Raw genomic sequence first — 26,757 nt, forward strand, 5'->3', positions numbered from 1 at the left:
TGTTCATAATGAAGAACGTGAGATGGGTTGGTCAAATACTTTCGTAGCATTGAAATGTGAAAGACATTATGGACATTTGAAAGATTCGGTGGTAATGCAACTCGGTACACTCTTTCTCCAATTTTCTCTAAGATTTCAAATGGACCAATATATCTTGGACTTAATTTTCCCTTATTGCCGAAACGCAAAATACCATTCAACGTTGATATTTTTAAAAATACATGATCATCGACCTGAAATTCCAATTGACGACGTCGCACATCAGCATAACTTTTCTCTCGACTCTGGATAGTGTGCATTCTTTCTCCTATTCTGCCCCCCACCCAACCCCTCCCCCCCCCCCAATATTAGAATGTTGCTTGCAATTGTTCATTTTCATCTACCGAGCTGCATTGGATTTTTCTAATTCCACGTGTCAAACTCATTATAGCATCTCTTGATCTTGTTATAATTTTTGTTAAATTCTGTTATAATTGAACTACTTGATACCTCATCTGCTACTGGTGGGGAAACCTCGCAGGCTGTGTTCAAAGGGAACCCACATAGGCATGTGTTTCATGTGTAGCTTTATTCAGTAAATGTTTGTAATTGAGTGTCCGTGGGGATTCTTCCAAATAGCTTATTGTAGGACAAATTCAGGAAAGAAAGGAATGTGAGACTTGCTAGCTCCTCTGGTATCATTCATGCCAGCTAGTTTCTTGAAAGGTCAAGTGATCCGAGCCCTGTTAAGTTTCCTATTGATTTTGGAATTGTGCCTGTGAGACTATTGTGTGATAAGTTGAGAACGTAAAGTGAATTGAGTTGTCCTAAATCTTTGAGAATCGCCCCTTCAAAATTGTTGCTAGAGAAATCAATCGATGTGAAGATGGTCAAAATCTTGATGAGCTCCAACTCTAGTCCTTTGATGGTTACTTTCATTTGTCCTGGTAATATAAATTGGCTAGTTTCAGATAGTTAAATCCTATGTGGCTTGACCCATCAATTTTTTGCATCATTCTTGTCCAACTTGAGAATAGTTTGAATTCAGACACTCACCGAAGTTGTTTGAAGCTATATCGATGATTTGAAGATTTGACCAGCTTTGATTGGCTTCAGGACATGTGATACCTCCGTGAAATATGTTGGAACGCAAGACAAAAATGCACAAGATGGATGAAGTTTGTAACATGCATGGGAACTCATCATAAATGTTGTTGCTTCCAACATTCAAGACTTCTAAAGATTTGCAATTGGCCAAGGACATTGGAATTTTCCCTTCCAAATTGTTCCTACTGAGGTCTAAAGTTTGTAGGCTACAAGTGATGGGAAAGTTGTCGGAAATATCACCGCTGATGTTGTTTTTACCAAGATTCAATACCCAAGTCTCTCGTTATTTCTTAAAAGACAGGGTGGTATATTACCACTCAATGAGTTGCCAGAAAGGTCAAGAACTTCAAGGTAATTTGCATGACAAAGAGATGCGGGAATCGCTCCAGTATGACTATTATTTGCCAGAGATAAAAACAAAAGATAGGGAACGAAATCGTCAATATCATGTGGAATTGGCTCTTGAAAGCTATTACTCGAGTAATCAACATATATAGAATACTCGGAGGGAATTGGAAACTCACCATGAAGTTGGTTTGAATGCAAGTCTAGCATGGAGAGTGAACTTGGCATGATGTATGGCCTTTGTAGTCCAACTAGAAAATTGCAAGAAAAATTCAAATGCAAAAGTTGCCCGCTTCCAATTTTCCAAATCCAACTAGGTATTTCTCCACTAATATAATATGATTATTTGACATGTCCAAAAAAGTCAACATTGTTTGGTTTCTCACATTAGGAAAATTGTTTAGCTTACAAGACGCCAAATATAACCTAGTAAGTTTGAGAAATCGGGACAAAGTTGAATTTGTGGTTTCTACTTCAACTGTCAAGTAGTTGTAAGCAAGCTCCAATCTTGCAAGATTGGGAAGCTTTTGCGTCATTTCCAGCTGTATGGTGCCACTGAAGGAGTTGAAGGAAAGCGAGAGAACCTTAAGCATTTCAAAGTCAAAAAATGACATGGTAATGGAACCTTCCAGTATGTTACTCTGCCCAACTCTAGGGTATCCAGGTTTGAGGAATTCACGGTGGAAAATTTTTGGATGTGGCCAATAAATTGGTTGTTAGAGAGCTGAAGTTTCTGTAGTTGAAGGGAGACTAAAGAGAGACGAGGGAATGCTCCCTCTAAGAGAATTATAATACAAATTTATAATTGTTAGATTTGCGAGACCTTCAAAATGCCTGGATGAAATGGATCCCATGAGTTTATTATAACTGCGGTCTATGTAATTAAGTTTCTTGGACATTCGAAATGGTGGGATCACACCGGTGAATGAATTGAATGAAAAAATCGGCATTAAACAGTTCTTTTAAGTTGGTTATTGCCGATGGAATAGGTCAAGTGAAGTTGCAATTAGACAGGATTAACATGGACAACATTCTAAGATTTAAAATGGAATCTGGTAATGAACCCGATAAATTAGTGTAGCTGAGTATTATAGTCTTGAAAGATCCAACACGAGGAAACTGGGGTATGTTACCCTTCAGAACCATATTGTTTGATAGATCGAGATTCTGTAGAGTTGTACCTGGAAGATCATCTCTGGAATAGAACCACCCAGAGAGCAAGAACTGAGACTCAAGGTGCTCAAGTTTGAGAACTTTGTGAAAGAGTCTGGAACTATTAATGACATATTGTTTCTGTCAAGTCGTATAACTGAAAGAAAACGAAGTTCTGAAATAGAAGGGACATAAAATTTGTAGCTCTATGTCTTGGTAAAAGTTGTAGCTCTAACATCTTTCAATTTTTTTTGCTGCTTTCTGTCCCATTGGACGAGTATCTTCATTCACGTCTATACTCACCTCTTGGTTAGAGGAGGTGTTGCTTGCTCCTGACTCTGAAGTCCTCGTCCTCTTTGTGGCCACAAAGTGATCAGCGGACTGTAGATTAAAAATTGGACGGTCTTTGACAATTCTCCACATATGCTCGAGATTGAATGCAACACCATTGTTTTCGTATCGATATTTTTCGTACGCAAACCTCAATATATCTTCGTCATTGTGACCACTTCGATATGAACAATAATCACTATTATAATTTACGTTGAATCGATATACCTTCTTTTGGATTGTATTGTGCCAATGTGACCGTATAACATTTGCACTTCTAGTGTTTGAATCTGGGGGACGATTCTCATTATAGTAGCTTGCAACTCGTCCCCAAAAAGCGTCCGCCTTTTGATCATTTTCGATTATTGGATCATCGCTGATAGTGACAAAACTTCTCGCTAAGACCTCGTCTTCAACCTTTGTCCAACATGAACACTTTCTTGAACCCTCAGCATTTGAATCCGATTTTTTTAAATTGACCACCTTAATTGGAGATTCACGATCAGAAAGTCTCCGAGACAAAAGTCGGAGTTGCAGGTTCATTTGATATCGGAGATGTGAAAGGCATAACAGTTGTGTGCCGGGTACTATATCCATGAACAACCGACGGCGTGAAATACGGATGACTCTTGTTTTGCCAATATTTGGCTAGAAGCGGTTGATGTGGACCTCGAGGGGCATAATTCGGATGGTTCATAAAATTTCCAAAATCTTGAAAATTTGAAAGATTTGTGGAGAAAACGGCATATTTGGAAATGGATGTGAGTATTGATAATTTGGTGGAATTTGTGGATTTTGAGAAGATGAATATTCTTGCGGGTTGTTTGTAGAATTCAAGAAATTTGTAAAAAATTCTTTATTATTTTCATCCATTTCGGATAGAAAATATGATTGTTGGAACTTGAAAAAATAGATGGGTAGAATGTTAGAGAGTAGAATTGAATAGTGTAGTGACTTGGAATGAAAATATGTGTACACATTGGTGGGTATTTATAGAAAAGATTTCAAACTAGCCGTTACAGTTTTTTTAGATTTTTAATAATTTAATTTACAAAATTAAAAATAAAAAAAATCAAAAAAAAACCGTTATAAAAAATTATTTAAAAAATATAATAAAAAATTAAAATAAAAAAGTATTAAAAAAGTAAAAAAAAATATAATAAAAAAATTAAAATAAAAAAGTATTAAAAAAATTAAAAATATATATATATTAAAAAAGTGAAAAAAATAATAAAAAACAAAAAAAAATAATAAAAAAACACTCTCTCTCCTGTGAAATGCCCATTTAACACCCCAATGCCGGTGCTCTTTGGGGACATGGTGGATGACAACTGAAAGATGATGTGGCACCTCGAAGTTCCAAACAGAATAAGAACTTTCTTATGGTTTGTCAAACATGATAAGATAATATGTAATTAAGAGCGAGTTCGCGGGGACTTCTCGACTAATGAAGATTGTTTTTTGTTGCGTGGGAAAGGTAGAGGACGTGAATCATATCTTAAGGGGGATGTGTAATAGCAAAACAGGCCTGGCGAGGTTAGGGATGGCAACAAACAGACTTGGTCCAGTACTCGGGCAGACTGTTAATGAGTTTCAGAGTGCATTCATCTNGCAAACCTCAATATATCTTCGTCATTGTGACCACTTCGATATGAACAATAATCACTATTATAATTTACGTTGAATCGATATACCTTCTTTTGGATTGTATTGTGCCAATGTGACCGTATAACATTTGCACTTCTAGTGTTTGAATCTGGGGGACGATTCTCATTATAGTAGCTTGCAACACGTCCACAAAAAGCATCCGCCTTTTGATCATTTTCGATTATTGGATCATCGCTGATAGTGACAAAACTTCTCGCTAAGACCTCGTCTTCAACCTTTGTCCAACATGAACACTTTCTTGAACCCTCAGCATTTGAATCCGATTTTTTTAAATTGACCACCTTAATTGGAGATTCACGATCAGAAAGTCTCCGAGACAAAAGTCGGAGTTGCAGGTTCATTTGATATCGGAGATGTGAAAGGCATAACAGTTGTGTGCCGGGTACTATATCCATGAACAACCGACGGCGTGAAATACGGATGACTCTTGTTTTGCCAATATTTGGCTAGAAGCGGTTGATGTGGACCTCGAGGGGCATAATTCGGATGGTTCATAAAATTTCCAAAATCTTGAAAATTTGAAAGATTTGTGGAGAAAACGGCATATTTGGAAATGGATGTGAGTATTGATAATTTGGTGGAATTTGTGGATTTTGAGAAGATGAATATTCTTGCGGGTTGTTTGTAGAATTCAAGAAATTTGTAAAAAATTCTTTATTATTTTCATCCATTTCGGATAGAAAATATGATTGTTGGAACTTGAAAAAATAGATGGGTAGAATGTTAGAGAGTAGAATTGAATAGTGTAGTGACTTGGAATGAAAATATGTGTACACATTGGTGGGTATTTATAGAAAAGATTTCAAACTAGCCGTTACAGTTTTTTTAGATTTTTAATAATTTAATTTACAAAATTAAAAATAAAAAAAATCAAAAAAAAACCGTTATAAAAAATTATTTAAAAAATATAATAAAAAATTAAAATAAAAAAGTATTAAAAAAGTAAAAAAAAATATAATAAAAAAATTAAAATAAAAAAGTATTAAAAAAATTAAAAATATATATATATTAAAAAAGTGAAAAAAATAATAAAAAACAAAAAAAAATAATAAAAAAACACTCTCTCTCCTGTGAAATGCCCATTTAACACCCCAATGCCGGTGCTCTTTGGGGACATGGTGGATGACAACTGAAAGATGATGTGGCACCTCGAAGTTCCAAACAGAATAAGAACTTTCTTATGGTTTGTCAAACATGATAAGATAATATGTAATTAAGAGCGAGTTCGCGGGGACTTCTCGACTAATGAAGATTGTTTTTTGTTGCGTGGGAAAGGTAGAGGACGTGAATCATATCTTAAGGGGGATGTGTAATAGCAAAACAGGCCTGGCGAGGTTAGGGATGGCAACAAACAGACTTGGTCCAGTACTCGGGCAGACTGTTAATGAGTTTCAGAGTGCATTCATCTCCGGAAGCCTCATTTCAGATAATATTATTCTAAGTTTTGAGACACTGCACTGGATTAGAAGTAGAAAAAGGGCCAAAAAGGATATGCTGCGCTGAAACTTGATATGAGCAAAGCGTACGACCGAGTAGAGTGGTGTTTTCTTGAGGATATGATGATTCGAATAGGTTTTGCGCCATCTTGGGTGGAGAAGATCATGCGGTGTGTGAGATCTATTAGATATTCTGTCTTACTGAATGGTGATCTGATTGGCAATATTTCTCCGAGTAGAGGGTTGAGACAAGGCGACCCACTTTCCGCCTACCTGTTTGTGCTATGTGCTCATGGTCTGTCTTCAGCTCTCTTATCTTTTGAATCCATGAGACTTTTACATGGAGTGCATCTTGCCCCTTCTTGCCCGACTATCTCCACTTATTTTTTGCTGATGACAGCCTCTTGTTCTTCAGAGCGACAATGGAAGATTGTATGGCAATTCGCAATTGTCTGTAGTTATATGAAAGGGCTTCGGGGCAACTTATTAATTTTGAGAAATCCTCTTTATCATTCAGTCCTAACACTACTGACCAAATGGAAGATCAGATAAAATCGGCACTGGCGATACCTGTGGTTCAGGGACACGAGGTGTATTTAGGCCTACCAGTTTCTTCTAGTCGTAGTAAAAAGCTGCAATTCGGGTACCTGGTGGAAAGGGTTGTGAATAGAATTCAAGAGTGGGGAAATAAGTATTTTTCGGTGGGAGGTAAAGAGACCCTGATCAAATCTATGCTACAATCCATACCTACTTATGCAATGTCGTGTTTTCGTATCTCAAAATCTATTTGTGAGGAGATTAAACGAGAATGCGCTAATTTCTGGTGGCGAATGGAACAAGGGAGAAGGCGCTTACATTGGAAAAGTTGGAGTGCTCTTTGTCGACCAAATTGCATGGGGGGGCTTGGGCTTCCGCCATCTTGAGACTTTCAATAAAGCTTTATTTTTGGCGTATTGTTACTGATCCGGGCTTCTTGCTTGCTCGAGTATTGAAATCTCGGTACTTTCGACACCTTGATATCATGGAAGCACCTCTTGGCAGTAACTCATCCTACATCTAGCGATCGTTGTTATGGAGAAGGTCGCTGATGGAAAAAGGTTTATGTTGGAAAGTAGGAGATGGTTCGAAAATTGCTACCTTTGGGGAGCGTTGGATTCTAGGGACGTTGAGCCGAGTGCCTCTCCAACCTAATTCTGAGAATTTTTCTACAATTAGCTCTCTCATCGACAGAGACAATTGGAAAGAGGACATCATCCATAACCTTTTCTCTTCACATCTAGTCAAGGACATATTATCGATTCCTCTCTCCCCAACTCAAAAAGAAGATCTTCGGTTTTGGGCTCTTGATCCGAAAGGTAAATATTCAGTTCGGAATGGCTATAAGGCAGAGATCGGTTTGTTTGATTCTCCTCCCTCGAGCTCGAGCCACCATACTCAAGATGGCTAGCGGTTTCTATGGTCTCTTAACATCCCTCCGAAGGTCCGAGTGTTTTGGTGGAGAGTTTTGCAGAATATCATTCCCACAAAGCACAATTTATTGGTTCCTTCCAGTCATTGGGTCGTGTCCCCTCTGTAATCATGCTCGCGACTCCACTACCCACGCTCTGTTCACCTGCACGGTCATAAAGCATTGTTGGAAAGAAACTGGTTTTTGGCACATCTTAAAACAATCCCGACATCTGGATGCTTCAGACATATCACTCTGGATGAAAGATAAGCTGACTAAGAAAGATTATGAAGTCTTTGTGATGCGTTCGTGGGTTATTTGGAGTGAGAGACTTCGACTTACTCATCTCCGTAAGGAGTACCCTCTTGCGATCAATGTGGAGTGGTGCACTAGCTTATTGGAAGACTTCCAAGTGGTACGCCAGGCTCCGTCGCTAGCTCCAGACCATGAACCATTATGCTCTCCGAATTCCTAGATTGCTCCTCTTGTGAATACTCTACGACTTGACGTTGATGCATCTTATAATGTAGGTACTAATTGCTTCACACTTCTTGCTTTTGGAAAAAAGATTGAGAAACCCATATCGGTTACGTTTGCTGAACTTATTGCTATTCAAATTGGAGTCAATATCTCTAGGGAACACAACATTGAGATTCATCTTATCACCCCAGACTCTCTCTTCGCTGTGCAAGCAGTCACAAGAGGAGATGAGAATCATAGTTATCTCTAATAATAATAGATAATAATAAGTTTTGGTTTGAGAAAATATCCGAATCCGTCATCGTCTTTCCATATTAATATTTTTGAAACGGAGATGGGGGCGGGGATGGGAAGTTGATCCCCGAAGTTTCTGGTTTGAGGATTCCCCGAACCCGAAAAAGCAGGGATTGGGACGGGTATGGGGGTAGAGATGGAATTCGGGGATGGGGATGGCGAACTCGCCCCCGCCCCGACCCATTGTCATCCCTAGGTGAGGTCTATTGCCAACCGACACTCTTCCAACTCCAAAATGGCATGAGTTACGCTGGCTAGTTCCATTTTAATTTATCAGAGGATGTCAAATGTGATTTTACTAGTGACTAGCGAGTGGAATACTATATTTGATATTATTGTATGAAGCTGTGTTCTCCTTTGCTAGATCATAAGCTACGCTGGATCAAGTCACGAGCATAAACAATAGCCAAAGCTCTAGCTGTGCAGGTTCATGGAGGAAAGGTGAGGAGTTACAAGACTATGTAATTTGAGTGGCAACAACCTGAGGAGGAGTGGGTGAAGTTAAATATGGATGAGTGTTATAAAAGGCAATTCCAACAAGGTCGGGGAGGAGATGTCAGTCGAAACGAACACGAGCACTGGTTGGTGCACTTCACACTAAACATTGGATATATTGCAAAAAAATAGTTTTCCAAAAATAATGGTTGATCGGAGTTATGTAACAAAATGTCACGTTTATATTGAGATAGACTCCATCTATTTGATCCAAAAAAATAGCTATCAATTAAATTAATATCAAAATCTAAGATATTCATTTATTAAATTTATGACCAACATTTATTGGCATGGTTGTAATTGTTTATTGCGAAACATTAGATCAAATGACCATAATTATTTTTGAGTCAATTTATGGGGATACTTTTTAATATATATATATATATATACATCAGAAATGTATCTAATTACAATCATTTCACATGAAGTAAATTTGCAATCAATCGTGATGACTTTGCATTATTATTTTGACCGAATTGAAAGTGAAATAATATCCATACGTTTGAAACATTATATTAAATTATATATTATATGAAATGTTTCCAAAGGAATGTGATGTTTTAGAGAAGGACAATTTTGTGTTAAACTTACATTTTTCATGATAAATTACAAAATTATTATTAAATTTAATGAGATTTATTTTATTTTATTTTATTTTATTTTATTTTATTTCTCTATTGTTTTTTAAAGAAAAATGTTCATATTGTGTAACAATCTAAATGTACATCTATCACGACTTTTTAGCGAAAAAGAGAACGTGATGTATGGAACAATATCATCAATTTTCAATATCGTGTTATTGTTTTTATTATCACGTCAACATTACAATGGAAATTGATTTTTTTTCTTTGAAACCGATGAAAATGGACTAAATTGAAATAAAAGTGTAATTAGTGGACTAAAATATAATTGAAGAAGAAGATAAAAAATGAAAAACAAGGAAGTCGCGTGACAAAAAATGATAACCTTTTGAGAAATTATATTATTATTATTATTTTTGGAATAAACATTATATAATTTATTTATTATATGTATACGGATTCGAAGGAGTTCGATGTTTTTGCGAATGCTAGGTCAAACAATAGAAAGAAAATAAGAAGACAAAAAATTGAAATTTCAACAACTTTTCGGTAAAAAAATAGTTTTTCAAAACTATATAATTAATTTAAATTAATAAAGTGGAGAATACAACTATATATATTTTACTTTGGAAAAAAATATGAATAATCCATTGCAAAAACTTGTGTGAGACGGTTTTACGGGTCGTATTTTGTGAGACATATCTCTTATTTAGGTCATCCATGAAAAAATATTACTTTTTATGCTAAGAGTATTAATTTTTATTGTGAATATCGATAGAATTGATCCGTCTCATTAATAAAAAATCGTGAGATGGTCTCACAAGAAACCTACTCATACCCAATTGTGCCAATATCATCATAAATATTTCAAAATTTGAAATGACAGTGCACTGATTTTCGTGAAAATAAGATGTAAGCATGGAGTAATATAATAATAGTAATTCTAAAAGGCCAAAAGTTAACTTTAAAATAATCGGTACATTAAAAAAATTTCCTAATATTTTTATTATTTTAATATCAATTAATTATTTAATTGATAATAATTATATTTATAAATTATTGATTAAACAATAAATGCAGGAGCACTCAAAGGCTACGGATTTACTAAGTCAGCAGCATCACTATAACCCTGGAAACAAGTTCCGTCTGCTCTTTTCTTCTTCAACTTAGCTCATTTTTATCGGCAAATCGAAATGTAGGAACCCTAAAACCAAGAACATTTGTTGGGTCTTCACAGATTTGGTTCTGAGCGTCTGGGTCAGCGTTGGATTCTCTAGAACTACTCCGTTATCCTTTGTAGGTTCGGTAGTCGTGCGACTGATGGAGACAAAAATCGAGAACTCTGTTATTTTTACGTGAACAGTTCCCCGCTTGTTCATTTTGAAGACATTTTCATGTTTTTGTGCTGGAGATTGGTCAGATTTTGTGTTTTGAAGTGTGAATGGTGTTGACTTGTTCTGGGTTTTACAGTAATCGATGGCTAGGCGACATGGATGGCAGCTGCCTGCTCACTCGTTTCAGGTTTGAATTTTTTCATCCTGTTTTCTGCTGTGATATGTTAAATTTCTTACAATGTATGTATCTTGATTGTTGTTTGACGCATGAAATTTGGTTTCTTCTCGTGGATGACCCGGGTGTCACCGGAGGTCAGAGAGATTTGATTATTTGTTGGCAAAACTTACGTAAAATTTGGATTTTAAAGGTGAAACTTACATAGAACTTGAATTTTTTAGGACAGGTGAGGGCCGATGCTCGCTCAATGGGTCGCCCTTGTCTTATGGACTTTTATTCTAATAGTCAGTGATAGATGCTCCGTCGTTAGATACCTTCTTTTTAAATTTATTATAACTTTATATGGAATGTACATATTTATTAATTATTTTTAATTTGAGCTGGGGAGGGGTTTTATATGGACATGTTTTCAGATTGTGTGATAAGTAGAAGAAAAGCTACATCACTTTCGTCTTCGATATTTTTGCTTTACAGTCTCCTTGAGTCAATACATAAGCACATATACACTTAGATTGGATTTTTCCCATTGGTTATATTTCTCAATAAGTAATAATTTGTTGCCTGCGTATCTGGATTCTAGAGCACAGCTTCTTCGGTTTGCAAAACATTTATAACATTTTACTATTTACTTTTTATTTGACATTGTAAGACTGTTCAGTATAAAGATAATATATCATTTTTTATCTAAAATTTTCACCCATTTCTTCACGATTTTCCTTTTCAATTCAGGTTGTGGCTATAACAGTATTTTTCCTGTTATCTGTTGCATTCTTTGCATTCTTTGCTCCTTTTTTAGGAAAGGACATCTATGAGTACTTAGCCACAGGAATTTATTCCTTCCTGGTAAGTGTATTGGAGCTCTTATGTTGTTAGTCGATTAAAATCTGACTCTAAATGCTTCTTATCATGCTTAATTGTTATTCGTAGGCACTTTGTGTATTTATACTTTATGCAAGGTGCACGGCTATTGATCCTGCTGATCCTGGAATTCTTATCGATGGCGATGATACATCAGCTTATGGATCACATAATGGAACAGAGTTGACTGGTAAGTGATTACTGCTGAGGTCATCTTAATGGAATTTATCCTGAGAAGTGTCAAAACCCACCATCAAAACATGTGATCAAAGTCCGATGAATGCTCCATCCATGGGCTCATTTGATCGTATTTAATTAGCCTATGGCCCTTGAAGGATGACTTATTTACGACACACTTTTTCTTAACAAAGTGATTTTGGGTCTATCTCATTTCTCAACATTTGCTCTCTTCTCAACCACCAGGATGTTATTATGTGTGTATATCTTGCTACAAGATCAACAATTCCATAAGCTTGGGCTTCTGTTTGGTGATGGTTTTATATTGATTAGGTAATTTTTCTACGACTGAGGATCTGGGTAAAGTAGGACATAAGAATGAAGGAAAATCTTACACAAAAGATAAAGGTTGCTGTTCAATACTTGGAGGTTGCCTCTGTGGTTGTCTTGTGAAGGAGGACTGTCGCAAGGATGAAGGTTATCTACAAGAAGAAAACGATGATGAGGATGCTTTGTTCTGCACGTTGTGCAATGCTGAGGTCTCTATCCATTTTAAAAAAAGATTACCTGTATACAGAAGTTCATTCTGGAGCCCAATGAGAAATCAATTTTCGACCTGTGTTAAGATTTTGCAATACAATTGGATAGTGTGACCCCTGTCCATGCCCATGGAGGAAACCAATCACCCCCTGTAAACACTTAAGGACAACATGAAATTGTCAGTTACTCCCCAGTTCCCCCTAATACCTGAACCTTCACTCCACAAGCTTTTCTTTGGCTTTACAAGTAACACTAAAATAATCCATTGCATTAAAATATTTGCTTCAATTTCTTTGATAGATTTTAGTAGATAGCTGCTGCACACGCGAAATGGTGCAACACTTAACATCCATTTAAAATATCATTTAGTTTGGGTTAGATTATCACTATTATATTTAACCGACCTGTAATAAATGTTTAATCTGTTTCAATGATCCTTCATCTGAATTCACCTTTGCTTTTGCATTTATGCTCAGATAGCCTGGCTGTATGCTCAAAATTTTCAACACTGGTATCCACAAAGTGAACACACAAAAATAAAAATAAAATGAGAGGAAGGGAACTTGTTGGTTTTACATGAATATGTTATGTGATAAAAGCTTACTATCCAAAGTATGAAGTTTTAAGAGTAAGGAATCCTCAGTTTTATAACGATACCTTTATAGATTAATAGATGGATGGACAGATTATTGAGTTGTATGTTTTTATGTCCTACTATAATCCTAAATAAGATGGTTCATATTGCTTAACTTTAACCAGCGGAGTTCTGGAGATTTTAATGTACAATTTCGTATGTTTTTGAACATATTCTGAGTTGTAGTAGTTACTGCTGTCTATCTCCCGCTCTTAAAAAATTAATTGTGTATTCCGAGTAATATTATGTGTGGCAATAATACCTTCTGGGTGAAACTAAATTGAACTCAAAGTCTCAGTGACTCAGGACACCCACTAGACCTTCACTTTGACCTCCAACCTTTCCAATTTCCTTAAAGATGTGCTGAAGCAGTTAGAAAATTTTAGTGGAGAATTTTCCAATCATGTTATCTCCGTTTATCTAGTTGTTCTTTGTTTGCCGTTTCCCTCCTTGTATGTTGTTTTTTATCTGTAGTTTGAATGAAATAATGAAATGCTTAACTAGTGGACGGATCTGATAGCTTTCGGTTTCTTTTCATTCCTAGGTGCGCAAGTTCAGCAAACACTGCAGAAGCTGTGACAAATGTGTCGATGGATTTGATCATCATTGCCGTGTAAGTCTGAACTTCAATCCAAAATTAGACATTAATGAACACAGATACATGTGCAGTCATGCACCAGTATGCAGTCATGCACCAGTAAATTCGGACATCAGAGAGATATTCTTATCGTGGAAGATTTTTTGCTTTAATGGGCGTTATTTTCTTGCACCGATTTATAGTAACTGTCACCTTGGCATTTGGCATGGCTGATTGATTTTAGGATATTCTATTTCTTGCAGTGGCTGAATAACTGCGTGGGTAGAAAGAACTATTTCACATTTGTTTGTCTGATGGCTGCAAGCCTTGTCTGGGTAAGCTTTTTACTGGATTCTAGTTGGTTGACTTGCTTAGGCATCAGTGTGCTGACTGACCCTTCTCTATGTCTTGTCTGATGGTCGCGTGCTTTTGGTCCAGCTTGTGTTTGAATGTGCTGTGGGCATCACTGTCCTTGTCCGCTGTTTTGTTAATCAGAAAGCTACTGAAAATCAAATTATCAACAGGCTTGGGGATGGATTTTCTCGCCCACCATTTGCTACTGTAGTGGTATATCATTTTACTTTTGTGTCCTCTGTAGGTAGAATGTTTACCTAGAATGGTTGTAACATGATCTTGCAGATAGAAATTCATGTTTGAAAGTTAATACTAATTGGATTTGAAAGTTAATACTAATTGGATTTATCTATTGAATTAAGTTAGGAAATATGTTAATCTTAGAATTTTATAAAAGAGTCGGTTGTCTAGGGAATATGTATCTAATGCGCTTCCTAGACTCACTGTTTCTCATATTTTTGCTTTCAGGAGAAGGGTCATTGTGTGGTTTCAAAATTATGACATCTCTTCTTCAAAACCAAAAACAAAAAATCACGATATCGCTAGTTTACGGTGTTTTTTATTTTCTGTGCCCAATAAAATGCATTTCATTCCAACTGGATTTTGTTTGACATTTAACTAATAGATTTATATTTTTCTGCTTCAGGCTATATGTACAGCTCTTTCTTTTCTTGCCACTGTGCCTTTGGTAGAATTATTTTTTTTCCACGTCATTCTTATTCGAAAGGTGTGCTTTTAAGTTTACTCGCTTTTTTTCTCCTTTTATTTTCCCACGATTGTCTTTTTCTATGAGTGTGTTTACGTATAGATACAATCATTTGTGAGACCAAAACAGAAATTTCTAGAGCTATAACCATATTTGTGCTTCAGGGCCTCACGACATATGAGTATGTCGTTGCTATGAGGACACAAAGCGAACCTCCTGAACCTTCCCAAGATGGAGGAGATCAACAAAGTCTTCCTTCTTCACCAACTAGTTCTGCCGTGACTGCTATTAGTGGAAGAAGCTCGGTTGGAAAGGGCTTGCAGTATAGAGGCGCTTGGTGCACACCACCTAGAATATTTATGGATCATCAGGTATTGATGGCTATTCCTTCCTTTTAACTGCATGCTTATTATGTCTTGTCTGTAAAGAAGTTTAATTTGAAATTTACAGTGTATTCATATGGTATTTTAATTGAAGGCATTCGGTCCAGGTCATGTTCGGTAAGCATGAAATTCAACCATTGCCGACTGAAAAATATTTATTTTGTACCATTGGTTGCCATAGTTTCAGCTTTTTGTATCAAACTGTTTGTTCAAGCTCGGTAAGTGTGTATTTGAACATTAATGTCTCAAAAACCTATGCATCCATTGATAAAATGCACTTCTCCATTTGCATCAATATTAAAACACTCACTGATATATTGTACTTCTCATCTTGTACTTTAGAATACTTGTTTTCTGACAAATTGTTTAGCCATTTGAAAGCATGTTAGTCCTGATAAAAAAAGGTGGTTGTCGAAATGATCTGCATTTTAAACTCTCAAGTTAATTGGGTAATGCTAATGATAGGAATTGGTAATGAGCAATCTGGCATTGTTGCGTCTTGTATTACATTTCTTGCCTCTAGTTCTTGTTTTCCACTCGATGTTGTGCCTGAGATTTCTGTTAACTCGTTGCCTTCGAAATTTCAACATCATATTTCTTGCATTCTACTTTCCAGGATGAAATTATTCATCATCTTGAGACTGGACGGTTACCTTCCACGGTTGATCCTGATGCTCCACTGTCAGACAGAGGTAAAAGAAGTTTGCATCGTCCCATCAGAATCAGTGCATGGAAACTCGCAAAACTGGACTCGAACGAGGCGCTTAAAGCCGGTGCTAAGGCCAGAGCTTCATCATCCATTTTACGCCCAGTAAACTCAAAACATCATCGGTATGATGCTGATCATTTATCTAGTGCCACGGTGAGTGGTAAAAGCAGCCCAACTAGCACAAGGCAAGGATATTACGAGGCAAGTAATAAAGCCGGGATGTCTAGGTTATCTTCATCCAAGGGCTCTTATCCCCCAAGTCGAGCCAGCAGGGATGATATGGATACATGTGGTCCTAGTGTCAGTAACTTGAGCAGCCCCCTTGCCTCGAATCTTACTCCATCTCCACTGGTCGAGCGTGCTTCAAACCTAGACCGTTTTAACCCGATCTATCAATCTTCCACTGCTGAGTCCCCTCTGTCAGCTACAACTATTCAAGAAAACGTACCACGAGCTCCTCTGAGGAAAAGCAACACAAATCTTGCGGAAAACTCGAAATCCTCAGTATACTGGGATCCAGAAGTGGGGCGTTTCGTCTCTGCTGCAACACGTAATGTTGGTTCTTCCTCCCAAGGTCCCACGACAGAGCTTACATACACAGGTCAGTCTATATTCTTTGGTGGTCCGCTGGTGAATGAACCATTGAATCGAGGGACGAGGACAGAAAGCTCAGCTTCGACTATTACCCCACAAAGAGGTACTATGTCGAGTTACTATCAGCAGGGTAGATCTCAGCGGGGAGGCCAGCTTCCTGTATTTGTCCCGAGTGATTCTCAGCAAAACAAATTTTCTTCTTGATTTGGTTTCCATGAGTTATTAGTTTTTTGAGATAGATTTAGATTTTCAATGTGAATTTCTCTTCTTTTTTTACCTTTACTTTTCTTTATGTTAAATTGCTTCACCTTGTGCTGTCTGAATATTTCACTCTCTTTAAAAAATAAAAATTAACCAACATTTAACGTCATGGGACCTAGTTGAATTTGTTGCTTTCCAAAATCCGAACATTGTTCGTAATATCTATATTATTTATACTATGTCATTAAGTCTGATATATTAAAGTAATTAATTTTTGATGTTGTCTATTTTATTATATATATATATATATATATATATATTAATAAAAAGTTAAATTTTTAATGTAAGTAATTTTTAACTCAGTAGATAGAGTTTTTATTTCTTAAGTATCGAGTTACAAGTTCAATTGCTTGAGTCTTTTTATTTTTTTTTTATTTATTTTTTTATTTCATGTATCAAAATTATAGTGTTGTCTCTGACTATTTTTTAAATTACATTTTGATTTTCTTTTAAATATAAATCAAATGAATTATAAAAAATATTGTATAAGCATATAATACGTGTGTTGGTGATGTACATGGCAAGACAGTTATAAATGTTAGTTTTTTCATTATTGTTGTAACATTATATTATTAATGTATAACTTTTTAACAATGATATAATATTGTGTCAGATGAAAGGTTTTATTTTAAGAGACTTGAACGAGTGAATCTGAAATAATATCATTGTATATTTTAAATCTATCACAATTATTATCACATCTACATAATAAACAAAATGGTGGATTTGAAATTCAATCGATATATATTTATTTATTACTAATGTACAAAAAAGTAATTTACGAATTTAAAATTTGATATATTGTATCATTGTAAATAATAAAATTATAATTGAAATACATGGATTTTCAATTCATCTCCTCAAGTGCAACCTCATATAATCAAACTGATTTATCTCGATCCAAGGGTACCTTGAGGTTATATTTGGATCCAAGAATTTGGATTTGAATTAAGAATTTAAAAAAATGGATTTAAATTCAACTATAATGACTCAAAATGTCTTAAATTAATAAAGGATTTCAAATTCAATGTAAAATGAGTTTGTCCAAATAAATAAGTGGTTACAAATTCTTAACTTTTTGGGGTCTGTTTGAAGTGAGAGATAAAGATAATAACATAGTAATAAATAATTTATTTAATAATAAAATAAATAAATAATGTTAGTTGATTTAATTTTTGATTTGATTGATTAAATTTCAGATAAGATGATATTACCATTTTGTCTTTTAAAAATATTAATAATATATTAATGATATTATTTATTAAGGATAATATATTATAATTTAAATTCAATGACTTGATTGATATGATATAAATAATTAATGATTTGATTGATGTGTGATAAATAATTAGTAGATTGATAAATAATATGATAAACCAAACGTGAGATTGAATAAGACAATGATACGGAGATAAATTATATATCAATCCAAATGTTACCTAAATATATGAACTCAAACATAGATTAAGCCTATTTTTGGTCCAAGTATGTTGGTTAAAGATGATCTTTATGTTGAATTTAAAGTTTTATGTACGTTTTATTTTAAAGTTATGCATCATCTATTTTATTAATTAGCTCCATTCCATATTATCGACAAGAAAAAATAAATCATATTATAAATTCTTTAACTATCTTTATTACAAATATTTAGTATTTATATAAATTACAATTTATAATATGGTACTAACTAGCATATAACAACCGGTGATACACACACACACACACATATTGTTCAATTTTTTATAATTCCAAAATTACCTTTTAATAACATACTTTTATATTTCTCAATACATTTTATATTTTCTTCCGCTATTTTAATTTTAAAATTTGACGACTTTCGTTTTAAATAAGTAAATTACTATTTTCTTTATTTTTCACGGACCACACACATCGTGTATGTCATAATCTACTAGTATTAAGAATGAGCATGCCTTGCCCTCCAAGGAGTGTACGAGTTGGTGAAGTGTGTGAGCGTTTGACAACTAATCAGGAGTTTATTCTCACTGTTAACACTTTCTGTCGCACAAGACTTTCAAGTACGATTTAGTTGAGTAGCTTGGTTTGCAAACCATAGTTTTTAGTCTAAGAGTTTATCTAATATACATTGAAAAGTAACAATTACGGATTCTCATGATATAAAAAAGTGATCATGCCTCAATTGTCCATTTTGGCTTGGTTTTAAATATTTTTTTATGATGCTCTTTATATTTTACAAAATAATTATAAAATAATAACATAAACTTATGAAATATCAATATAAAATTTACAACTTAATTTCTATATATTTAAAATAGTTTATAATTTTTTTTAAAAATTGATTGCATGCATATCGGGGGTTCGTTAAAATATATATGACTCATCACCACTTTATTTGAATTAAAAAAGATTTGAATTAAAAAAGAGTCTGACTTTTTTAATTGAGTCAAATAGAGTGGACTTAAAAATATTATAGTCTTTTCCACTCTTGATTTTTTTTTAAAACAAAATTGACATCAACTTGTTTGAAATGGATGAGATCAAACTCATACACAATTTTACATAAACTCATCATACCACAAAGTCAATCTATCAATATTTAATCTTTTATGCAATAAAATATATAAAACCATGAGAATTCTTGGGTTGAGTTTGGGTTTAATTTTTTCATTGAGTCGAGTTTGAGTCTAACTTTTCATCACTGAGTCGATATTCAGGTCGATTTTTTTATCACTGAATCGAGTTCAACTCTAATTTTTCATTATTGGTCGAGTTTGAGTTGAATGTTTCATTTGAGTGAAGTTCGGGTTGAGTTTTTATATTTGTTTCGAGTTTTTCATTTGGGTGGATTTTGAGTTGAGTTTTTATGTTTGAATTGGGGTCGAGTTTTTTATTATTGGATCAAGTTTGAGTTGAGTTTTTCATTTAGGTAGGGTTTATATTAAGTTTTTTATATCAGGATTAAATTTTTTATTTGATTGAGTATGAGTTGAATTTTTATATTTAAATTGAATTTTTATTTTAAGTTGAATTTTAAGAAAGACAAAATTATCTTTTTCCCTCTGTTTTCATCATTTTTTATGAATATTGTATTGACTGAATCTTTGGAGATGATTTAATGGATATGTGTAATTTATTTAAAAAAAAAAATAGAACAAACACTTCTCTCATTTTGCATGGAGAAATGTAAAATGGCAACTGTATTTAAAACTTAAAAACCCTTCCCTCCCCCTTCACCCCAAAATCTAGGGTTTCTTAAACCCACTCCAATTAACATAATTCTGGGCTTCAACAATCACCATGTACCTGTACAGCCTAACTCTTCAACAAGCTACTGGCATCATCTGTGCCATCAATGGAAGCTTCTCTGGCGGGAAATCACAAGAAATTGTGGTGGCGCGTGGGAAAGTACTCGACCTCCTGCGACCCGACGACAATGGTAAGCTACAATCTCTTCTATCTGTTGAAATTTTTGGCGCTATTCGCTCTTTATCTCAATTTCGCCTCACTGGAGCGCAAAAAGATTACATTGTTGTTGGCTCTGATTCTGGGCGCATCGTAATCCTTGAATACAACAAAGAGAAGAACGCATTTGATAAAATCCATCAGGAAACTTTTGGGAAATCTGGGTGCCGTAGAATTGTCCCCGGTCAGTATTCGGCCATTGACCCTAAGGGTAGAGCTGTGATGATTGGTGCTTGCGAGAAGCAGAAGCTTGTTTATGTTTTGAATAGGGATACAGTAGCTAGATTGACTATTTCATCCCCTCTCGAGGCGCATAAGAGCCACACTATTTGTTATTCCATTTGCGGGGTGGATTGTGGGTTTGAAAACCCAGTCTTTGCAGCTATAGAATTGGATTATTCTGAGGCTGACCAGGACCCCACTGGTCAAGCGGCCAACGAGGCGCAGAAGAATTTGACTTTTTATGAGTTGGATTTGGGTCTTAACCATGTTTCAAGGAAATGGTCTGAACAGGTCGATAATGGTGCTAATATGCTTGTCACAGTGCCTGGTGGTGGGGATGGTCCAAGTGGTGTTCTTGTGTGTGCAGAGAATTTTGTCATATATAAGAATCAAGGGCATCCAGATGTCAGAGCGGTGATTCCGAGGCGTGAGGACTTACCGGCTGAGCGTGGGGTTTTGATCGTCTCAGCTGCTATGCATAAGCAGAAATCCATGTTTTTCTTCCTCTTGCAAACTGAGTATGGGGATATGTTTAAAGTGACGTTGGACCATGAGAATGACAGAGTAAAAGAGTTGAAGATAAAATATTTTGATACTATTCCTGTCACATCATCTTTGTGTGTCCTGAAGTCAGGGTTTCTATTTGCTGCATCTGAGTTTGGGAACCATGCCTTGTATCAATTTCAGGCGATAGGAGATGATCCAGATGTGGAGTCATCATCAGCTACACTGATGGAAACAGAAGAAGGTTTTCAGCCTGTGTTTTTCCAGCCTAGAAAACTGAAGAATCTACTTAGGATAGACCAAATTGAGAGTCTGATGCCAATGATGGATATGAAAGTCACTAATCTATTTGAGGAAGAAACTCCTCAGATATTTTCACTTTGTGGGCGGGGTCCTCGTTCATCACTCCGTGTTTTGAGACCTGGTTTGGCTATTAGTGAAATGGCAGTATCACAGTTACCTGGTGTTCCAAGTGCTGTGTGGACTGTCAAAAAGAATGTCAATGATGAATTTGATGCCTATATTGTTGTTTCTTTTGCAAACGCCACTCTCGTGCTTTCCATTGGTGAGACTGTTGAAGAAGTAAGCGACAGTGGGTTTCTTGATACAACACCTTCTCTTGCTGTTTCTTTGATTGGCGACGATTCTTTGATGCAAGTGCATCCCAGTGGTATTAGGCATATCAGGGAAGATGGGCGTATTAATGAGTGGAGAACTCCAGGAAAGAGAACTATTGTTAAGGTTGGGTCTAACAGACTTCAAGTTGTCATTGCATTGAGTGGAGGGGAAATTATATATTTTGAAGTTGACATGACTGGTCAGTTGATGGAGGTTGAGAAGCATGAAATGTCAGGAGATGTTGCCTGTTTGGATATTTCTCCTATCCCTGAAGGAAGACAGAGATCACGGTTTCTTGCTGTTGGATCTTATGATAACACCATTCGCATTTTGTCTTTGGATCCTGACGACTGTATGCAGATACTAAGTTTGCAAAGTGTTTCAGCACCTCCGGAATCTCTCCTATTTCTTGAAGTTCAGGCTTCTACTGGAGGTGATGATGGGGCTGACCACCCTGCAAGTCTCTTTTTGAATGCTGGTTTACAAAATGGAGTTTTATTCAGGACAGTAGTGGATATGGTGACTGGACAGCTGTCAGATGCCCGATCTCGGTTCTTAGGACTTAGAGCACCAAAGCTGTTTTCTATAATTGTGAGAGGACGGAGAGCTATGCTTTGCTTGTCAAGTAGACCTTGGCTAGGTTATATACACCAAGGACATTTCCTTCTCACACCATTGTCATATGAGACTCTTGAATATGCTGCTTCATTTTCATCGGATCAGTGTGCAGAAGGTGTTGTTGCTGTCGCTGGGGATGCATTAAGGATTTTTACTATTGAAAGACTTGGAGAATCTTTTAATGAAACAGCCATACCTTTGAGGTATACTCCTAGGAAATTTTTAGTTCAACCCAAAAGGAAGCTGTTGGTAATAATTGAAAGCGATCAGGGAGCATTCGCTGCAGAAGAGCGTGAAGCTGCAAAAAAGGAGTCCTTCGAGTCTTCTGGAGTGGGGGAAAACGGAAACATAGAGCAGATGGAGAATGGTGATGATGAGGAAAACAGTGATCCACTTTCTGATGAGCAGTATGGATATCCGAAGGCGGAAGCCGGAAAATGGGTTTCTTGCATTAGAGTTCTGGATCCTAGGTCAGCTTTAACAACCTGTCTGCTAGAGCTTCAGAATAATGAAGCTGCGTTCAGCATGTGCTCTGTGAATTTCCACGATAAGGAATATGGAACACTTTTGGCTGTTGGAACGGCAAAAGGTCTTCAGTTTTGGCCCAAAAGATCCTTCGAGGCTGGATATATTCACGTATATAGGTTTAAAGAAGATGGAAAAGTCCTTGAGCTTTTGCACAAGACACAAGTGGACGGTATACCTCTCGCATTATGCCAATTCCAAGGAAGATTGCTCGCTGGGATTGGTCCTGTACTTAGATTGTATGATTTGGGGAAAAGGAGGTTGCTTAGAAAGTGTGAGAATAAATTATTCCCCAACACAATCACTTCCATCCAAACCTATCGCGATCGAATTTATGTTGGGGACATGCAAGAGGTATTTTCCTTGATTGCATAACTTCAAGCTAACATTTCGAATGCCACGAATGATCTTCTGATGCTGAATCTATTGTTTCTTCGTTTTGAGTAGTGACTGTATATTTACATATGAGCTTGTAGTCTTTTTATTTATTTGAGAAGTTCAATGACAGATGAACAGCTATTAGCTTAGGATGAAAAGAACTCTAGAACTTGCCGGTTAACAAAATATATTAACACAATTCAAATTTCTTGCAACTGCTCTGTTTTTAGTAAGAGCTTCTCATATGAAATTTGGTGACTAATTGTTAATGTGGCATCATTCGCTGAGTTATAGTTGAAACAGCATTTTTTGAAAGACATTAATAAATAATAATATTATTCAAATACAATTCTGAAAAGGAACATTTTGGTTTACCTAATCATTTGGTTAGTTTTTGGTTGGAGGGTTAGAGATGCTCTAGTACAAATAATTTATATATTTAGTATTTTAAAGATGAATCAAAGAACTGTAAAAGTAAATCCAATTCTATCATTACAAAACAATATCTTGCCTTATATTGTCAAATCGAGATTCAATACTAATCAAGTTGAATAAAAGAACAGATGGAAAGCAAAGAATTCTGATAGTTCATGGAATAAGAATCCACTGTACAAGTGTTATACTGTTCTTTTCTTTATTTTGTGGGCATTGATGTATAGTGCACTAAATTTCCTACATAATTTATTTATCTTACCATTTTTTTATGATCAGCCAGTAGCTTAAACCTTTTTTCACCAAATAGAAGCTGTTTGTGTGGGTGTGCGTTCGAGGTTGGGGGGTGGAAGGTATAGTTTTCATTTTGATCTTTTGAGTTGTTCAACTGAGAATACCTATTAATGAGAAACTGTTATAAGAATGCTGTCCTAAATTTTTTCACTGTGTAGTTTGTGACAATGTCTACCCTCATGTTGGGCATTATTTTGAGCATTTACATCTGGTAACCTGGTTCTGATTCCAAATCTAATAGTTCACAATATGCTAAGTTTGATCAGTGTCATCAATGTTATTTTTTTCCGACCTCTTATTCTAATTTCGAAGTGTTTATGATCTGATCCGGTTCAATTGTTTCAGTCGTTTCACTACTGCAAGTACAGACGTGATGAGAATCAGTTATATATATTTGCTGATGACACTGTTCCAAGATGGCTTACTGCTGCTCAGCATATCGACTTCGACACCGTGGCTGGTGCAGACAAATTTGGAAATATCTACTTTGTCCGATTGCCACAGGATGTGTCAGATGAGATTGAAGAAGACCCCACTGGTGGTAAGATAAAGTGGGAGCAGGGGAAGTTGAATGGAGCACCGAATAAAGTAGAGGAAATAGTTCAATTTCACATTGGTGATGTGGTCACTTGCTTGCAGAAAGCATCTCTGATTCCCGGAGGTGGAGAGTGCATCATATATGGGACTGTAATGGGTGGTTTGGGGGCATTCCTTCCATTTACATCACGTGATGATGTTGACTTCTTCTCTCATCTGGAGATGCATATGCGGCAGGAGCACCCACCTTTGTGTGGCAGAGACCATATTGCCTACAGATCATCCTATTTTCCTGTGAAGGTGGGGGTTCTTAATAGTGATTTATCCATGAAAATGTGCTACTACTATACCCATGTTTCCAATTATTCTAATGTCCATTGATTTCTTTCTAATCCACACAAAATGTACCCAAATGTTTTTTGTTTCTGGGAAATGGTTGGTGGTCGGAGGGAAATTGGTGTTAGGCACGTGTATGCAGAGATGAACTGTTTGATCTTAGAGCTATAGATGGAGCTGATCGACTAGAATAGGGCCATACTGAGGAAGTTATAATTGGAAGTCTTAAGTCCTCGATTTCGGTTTTTAGGGCTCATTTATGAAATGAGTCGCACTAGGCTATGAGCTATGCAGTTAGTTATCCACATCAGTGACATGCATTTAGCTATATGACTGTTTGTCGAGTAACGAAACATATCTGAAGTTGCATTCCAATCATTTAGCTAGTTGCAGTATCTGAAGTGTTTTGTTCTTTATTTCGTCTGCATTTGTTTTTTTCCCTATTATATATCCGCCAGTTGATAAAAGGAACATACGCTGCTCCACAGGGTTGCATAATTGCATTTTTTTTCAATATTATATCTCAGTTGTTGACAGAATTAAGATGTGCAATTGCAGGATGTTATAGACGGAGATTTGTGTGAACAATTCCCAACCTTGCCCATGGATATGCAACGTAAAATTGCTGATGAGCTGGATAGAACTCCGGGGGAGATTTTAAAGAAACTGGAAGAAATAAGAAATAAGATCATTTAAGACGGTGCATTTCAGCAGTAAAATTCTGGATCCCTTTTGATACAATTATTGCCTTGATAATATTTTACACGTATGTTTTGCGAAACCCTGTTATCTTTCCTGGTTCATTTACTCAGTTTTAACAGGATTATTTCTCTCTTGTTTGTTGATTCGAAATGTTTTAATGACACGATTTTGTTGATAAGTGATTTGATTTTTAATGTACACAGGTCAATGTCTACCTCTTCAGTCTTCACTGGAATGCAACGGTTGGATGCAATCACTAGTCGCACATCTCATCACGAGGCAACATGAAGAGCAGTTGACCACCATTAAAAAGGTCTCTCGTGGCTCAAATGTATGGTTAAAGTTTTATCAGATGAAACAAACATGAATTTTATGCTTCAGATTTCCAATTCCTGCCCCGTAAATTCTGAGCATCTGTTGTAGTTATCATGTAGGTGAAATAATGGGTTCTATAATTATACTTATATCTAATGAATTTAGTTTGTCAAAAGTGTAGCTTGAAATTTTCTGTTGATCATGGATTATATCTTTTAGTTTTTCTTTCTTTTTTTCCTGGAATCTTGCATCATTTTACAGCATACCTCATTTGGTAATTCGCTTGTCATGTAGTAATTTCAACAGATTAATAGAACAACATATTACTATCTTCAAAATTAATTTATTTTTATTTTTCGCCGGGAATCAATATTTTCTGGTTTTTCTAAATAATACAATTAACAAATCGATAATTTTTTTTGGATAACATCCGGGGAATGTATACTTGTTTTACTTATCATATATGAACGAGCTAATACACCTGCAACTCGATTTATTTGATGTCCTCGATTTGTGCTATCCTGGGAATTTATTGAAAACACGGTAGTAGTATTTTTCCTTCTTATAAGATAATTCATTGGCCTATTAGGACATCCACATTCGTTACCGTTATAATACTCATCACCTCATCAAAAATCGTGAGGTCTACATGTCACATACACATTATATTAACACATCTATTCTTTTATATTCATTTTAACATTAACACTTATTATTTGTAAGTCTCGATGTTCATTCATTCACCTTATTCTTATTTTACATTGAATAAATTCAATTTCAAATTATTTACAAAATTTAAATAACAGTTAAAATAATTTTCTAATTTTTTTTATAAAACCAGCTATTACTATTTTAGTATTTTTTAAAAAATAAATAATCTTTATTTTAATTATTTAAATAAACTATTAAATTAAAGAATATACATATATATAAAATATATAATATATGTAATTAATGAGGTGGGCCAGCATTTAATTTAAAAAAAATTATTTGAACGCCCAAATTACGTGGCACAAGTGGGTGGGTGATTAACCACCCACATTGGTATTAAAACCACATTGGATAATTTATAAAATCTACTATGAAATTTTTGTTAAATAAATTACCTGTAAGCAGAGATGACGTTTCATTCCTAAGCTTTTGGAAGTGAAAAATTCCGAGCTTCTTTCGACTACAACGTTATGCATATTCTTAATTATTGATACCTCATGATTGG

At 35.5% G+C, this 26,757-nt stretch overlaps 2 protein-coding genes and 1 pseudogene across 5 annotated transcripts; 2 read left to right on the forward strand and 1 right to left on the reverse strand.

The window, feature by feature from the left end:
- Window positions 1-351: 351 nt before the first annotated feature.
- Window positions 352-4,922, reverse strand: LOC140961037 (uncharacterized; annotated as a pseudogene).
- A 5,491-nt stretch (window positions 4,923-10,413) lies between these two features.
- LOC140962005 (protein S-acyltransferase 21-like) lies at window positions 10,414-16,737 on the forward strand. Of its 2 annotated transcripts, none has more exons than XM_073420845.1 (10): window positions 10,414-10,835; window positions 11,556-11,669; window positions 11,754-11,874; window positions 12,195-12,400; window positions 13,580-13,648; window positions 13,876-13,947; window positions 14,051-14,179; window positions 14,613-14,693; window positions 14,837-15,043; window positions 15,672-16,737. In XM_073420845.1, exons 1-10 carry the CDS (start codon window positions 10,791-10,793, stop codon window positions 16,560-16,562), a joined length of 1,935 nt encoding a protein of 644 aa, XP_073276946.1. In that variant the 5' UTR covers window positions 10,414-10,790; the 3' UTR covers window positions 16,563-16,737. The 2 variants fall into 2 exon arrangements, with proteins under 2 accessions (XP_073276946.1, XP_073276947.1); XM_073420846.1 differs by having other exon boundaries at window positions 11,623-11,669.
- A 3,033-nt stretch (window positions 16,738-19,770) lies between these two features.
- Window positions 19,771-25,766, forward strand: LOC140960800 (spliceosome-associated protein 130 A-like). Of its 3 annotated transcripts, none has more exons than XR_012172258.1 (4): window positions 19,771-22,901; window positions 23,997-24,488; window positions 25,083-25,290; window positions 25,430-25,766. XR_012172258.1 is itself a non-coding variant. In XM_073419078.1 (4 exons), exons 1-3 carry the CDS (start codon window positions 19,896-19,898, stop codon window positions 25,218-25,220), a joined length of 3,636 nt encoding a protein of 1,211 aa, XP_073275179.1. In that variant the 5' UTR covers window positions 19,771-19,895; the 3' UTR covers window positions 25,221-25,237; window positions 25,430-25,766. The 3 variants fall into 3 exon arrangements, 2 of the variants coding, with proteins under 2 accessions (XP_073275179.1, XP_073275180.1); XM_073419078.1 differs by having other exon boundaries at window positions 25,083-25,237; XM_073419079.1 differs by having other exon boundaries at window positions 25,083-25,237; window positions 25,450-25,766.
- The last annotated feature ends 991 nt before the right edge of the window (window positions 25,767-26,757 follow it).

Source organism: Primulina huaijiensis, chromosome 16, assembly GCF_012295235.1.
Source record: "Primulina huaijiensis isolate GDHJ02 chromosome 16, ASM1229523v2, whole genome shotgun sequence".
NCBI lineage: Eukaryota > Viridiplantae > Streptophyta > Magnoliopsida > Lamiales > Gesneriaceae > Primulina > Primulina huaijiensis.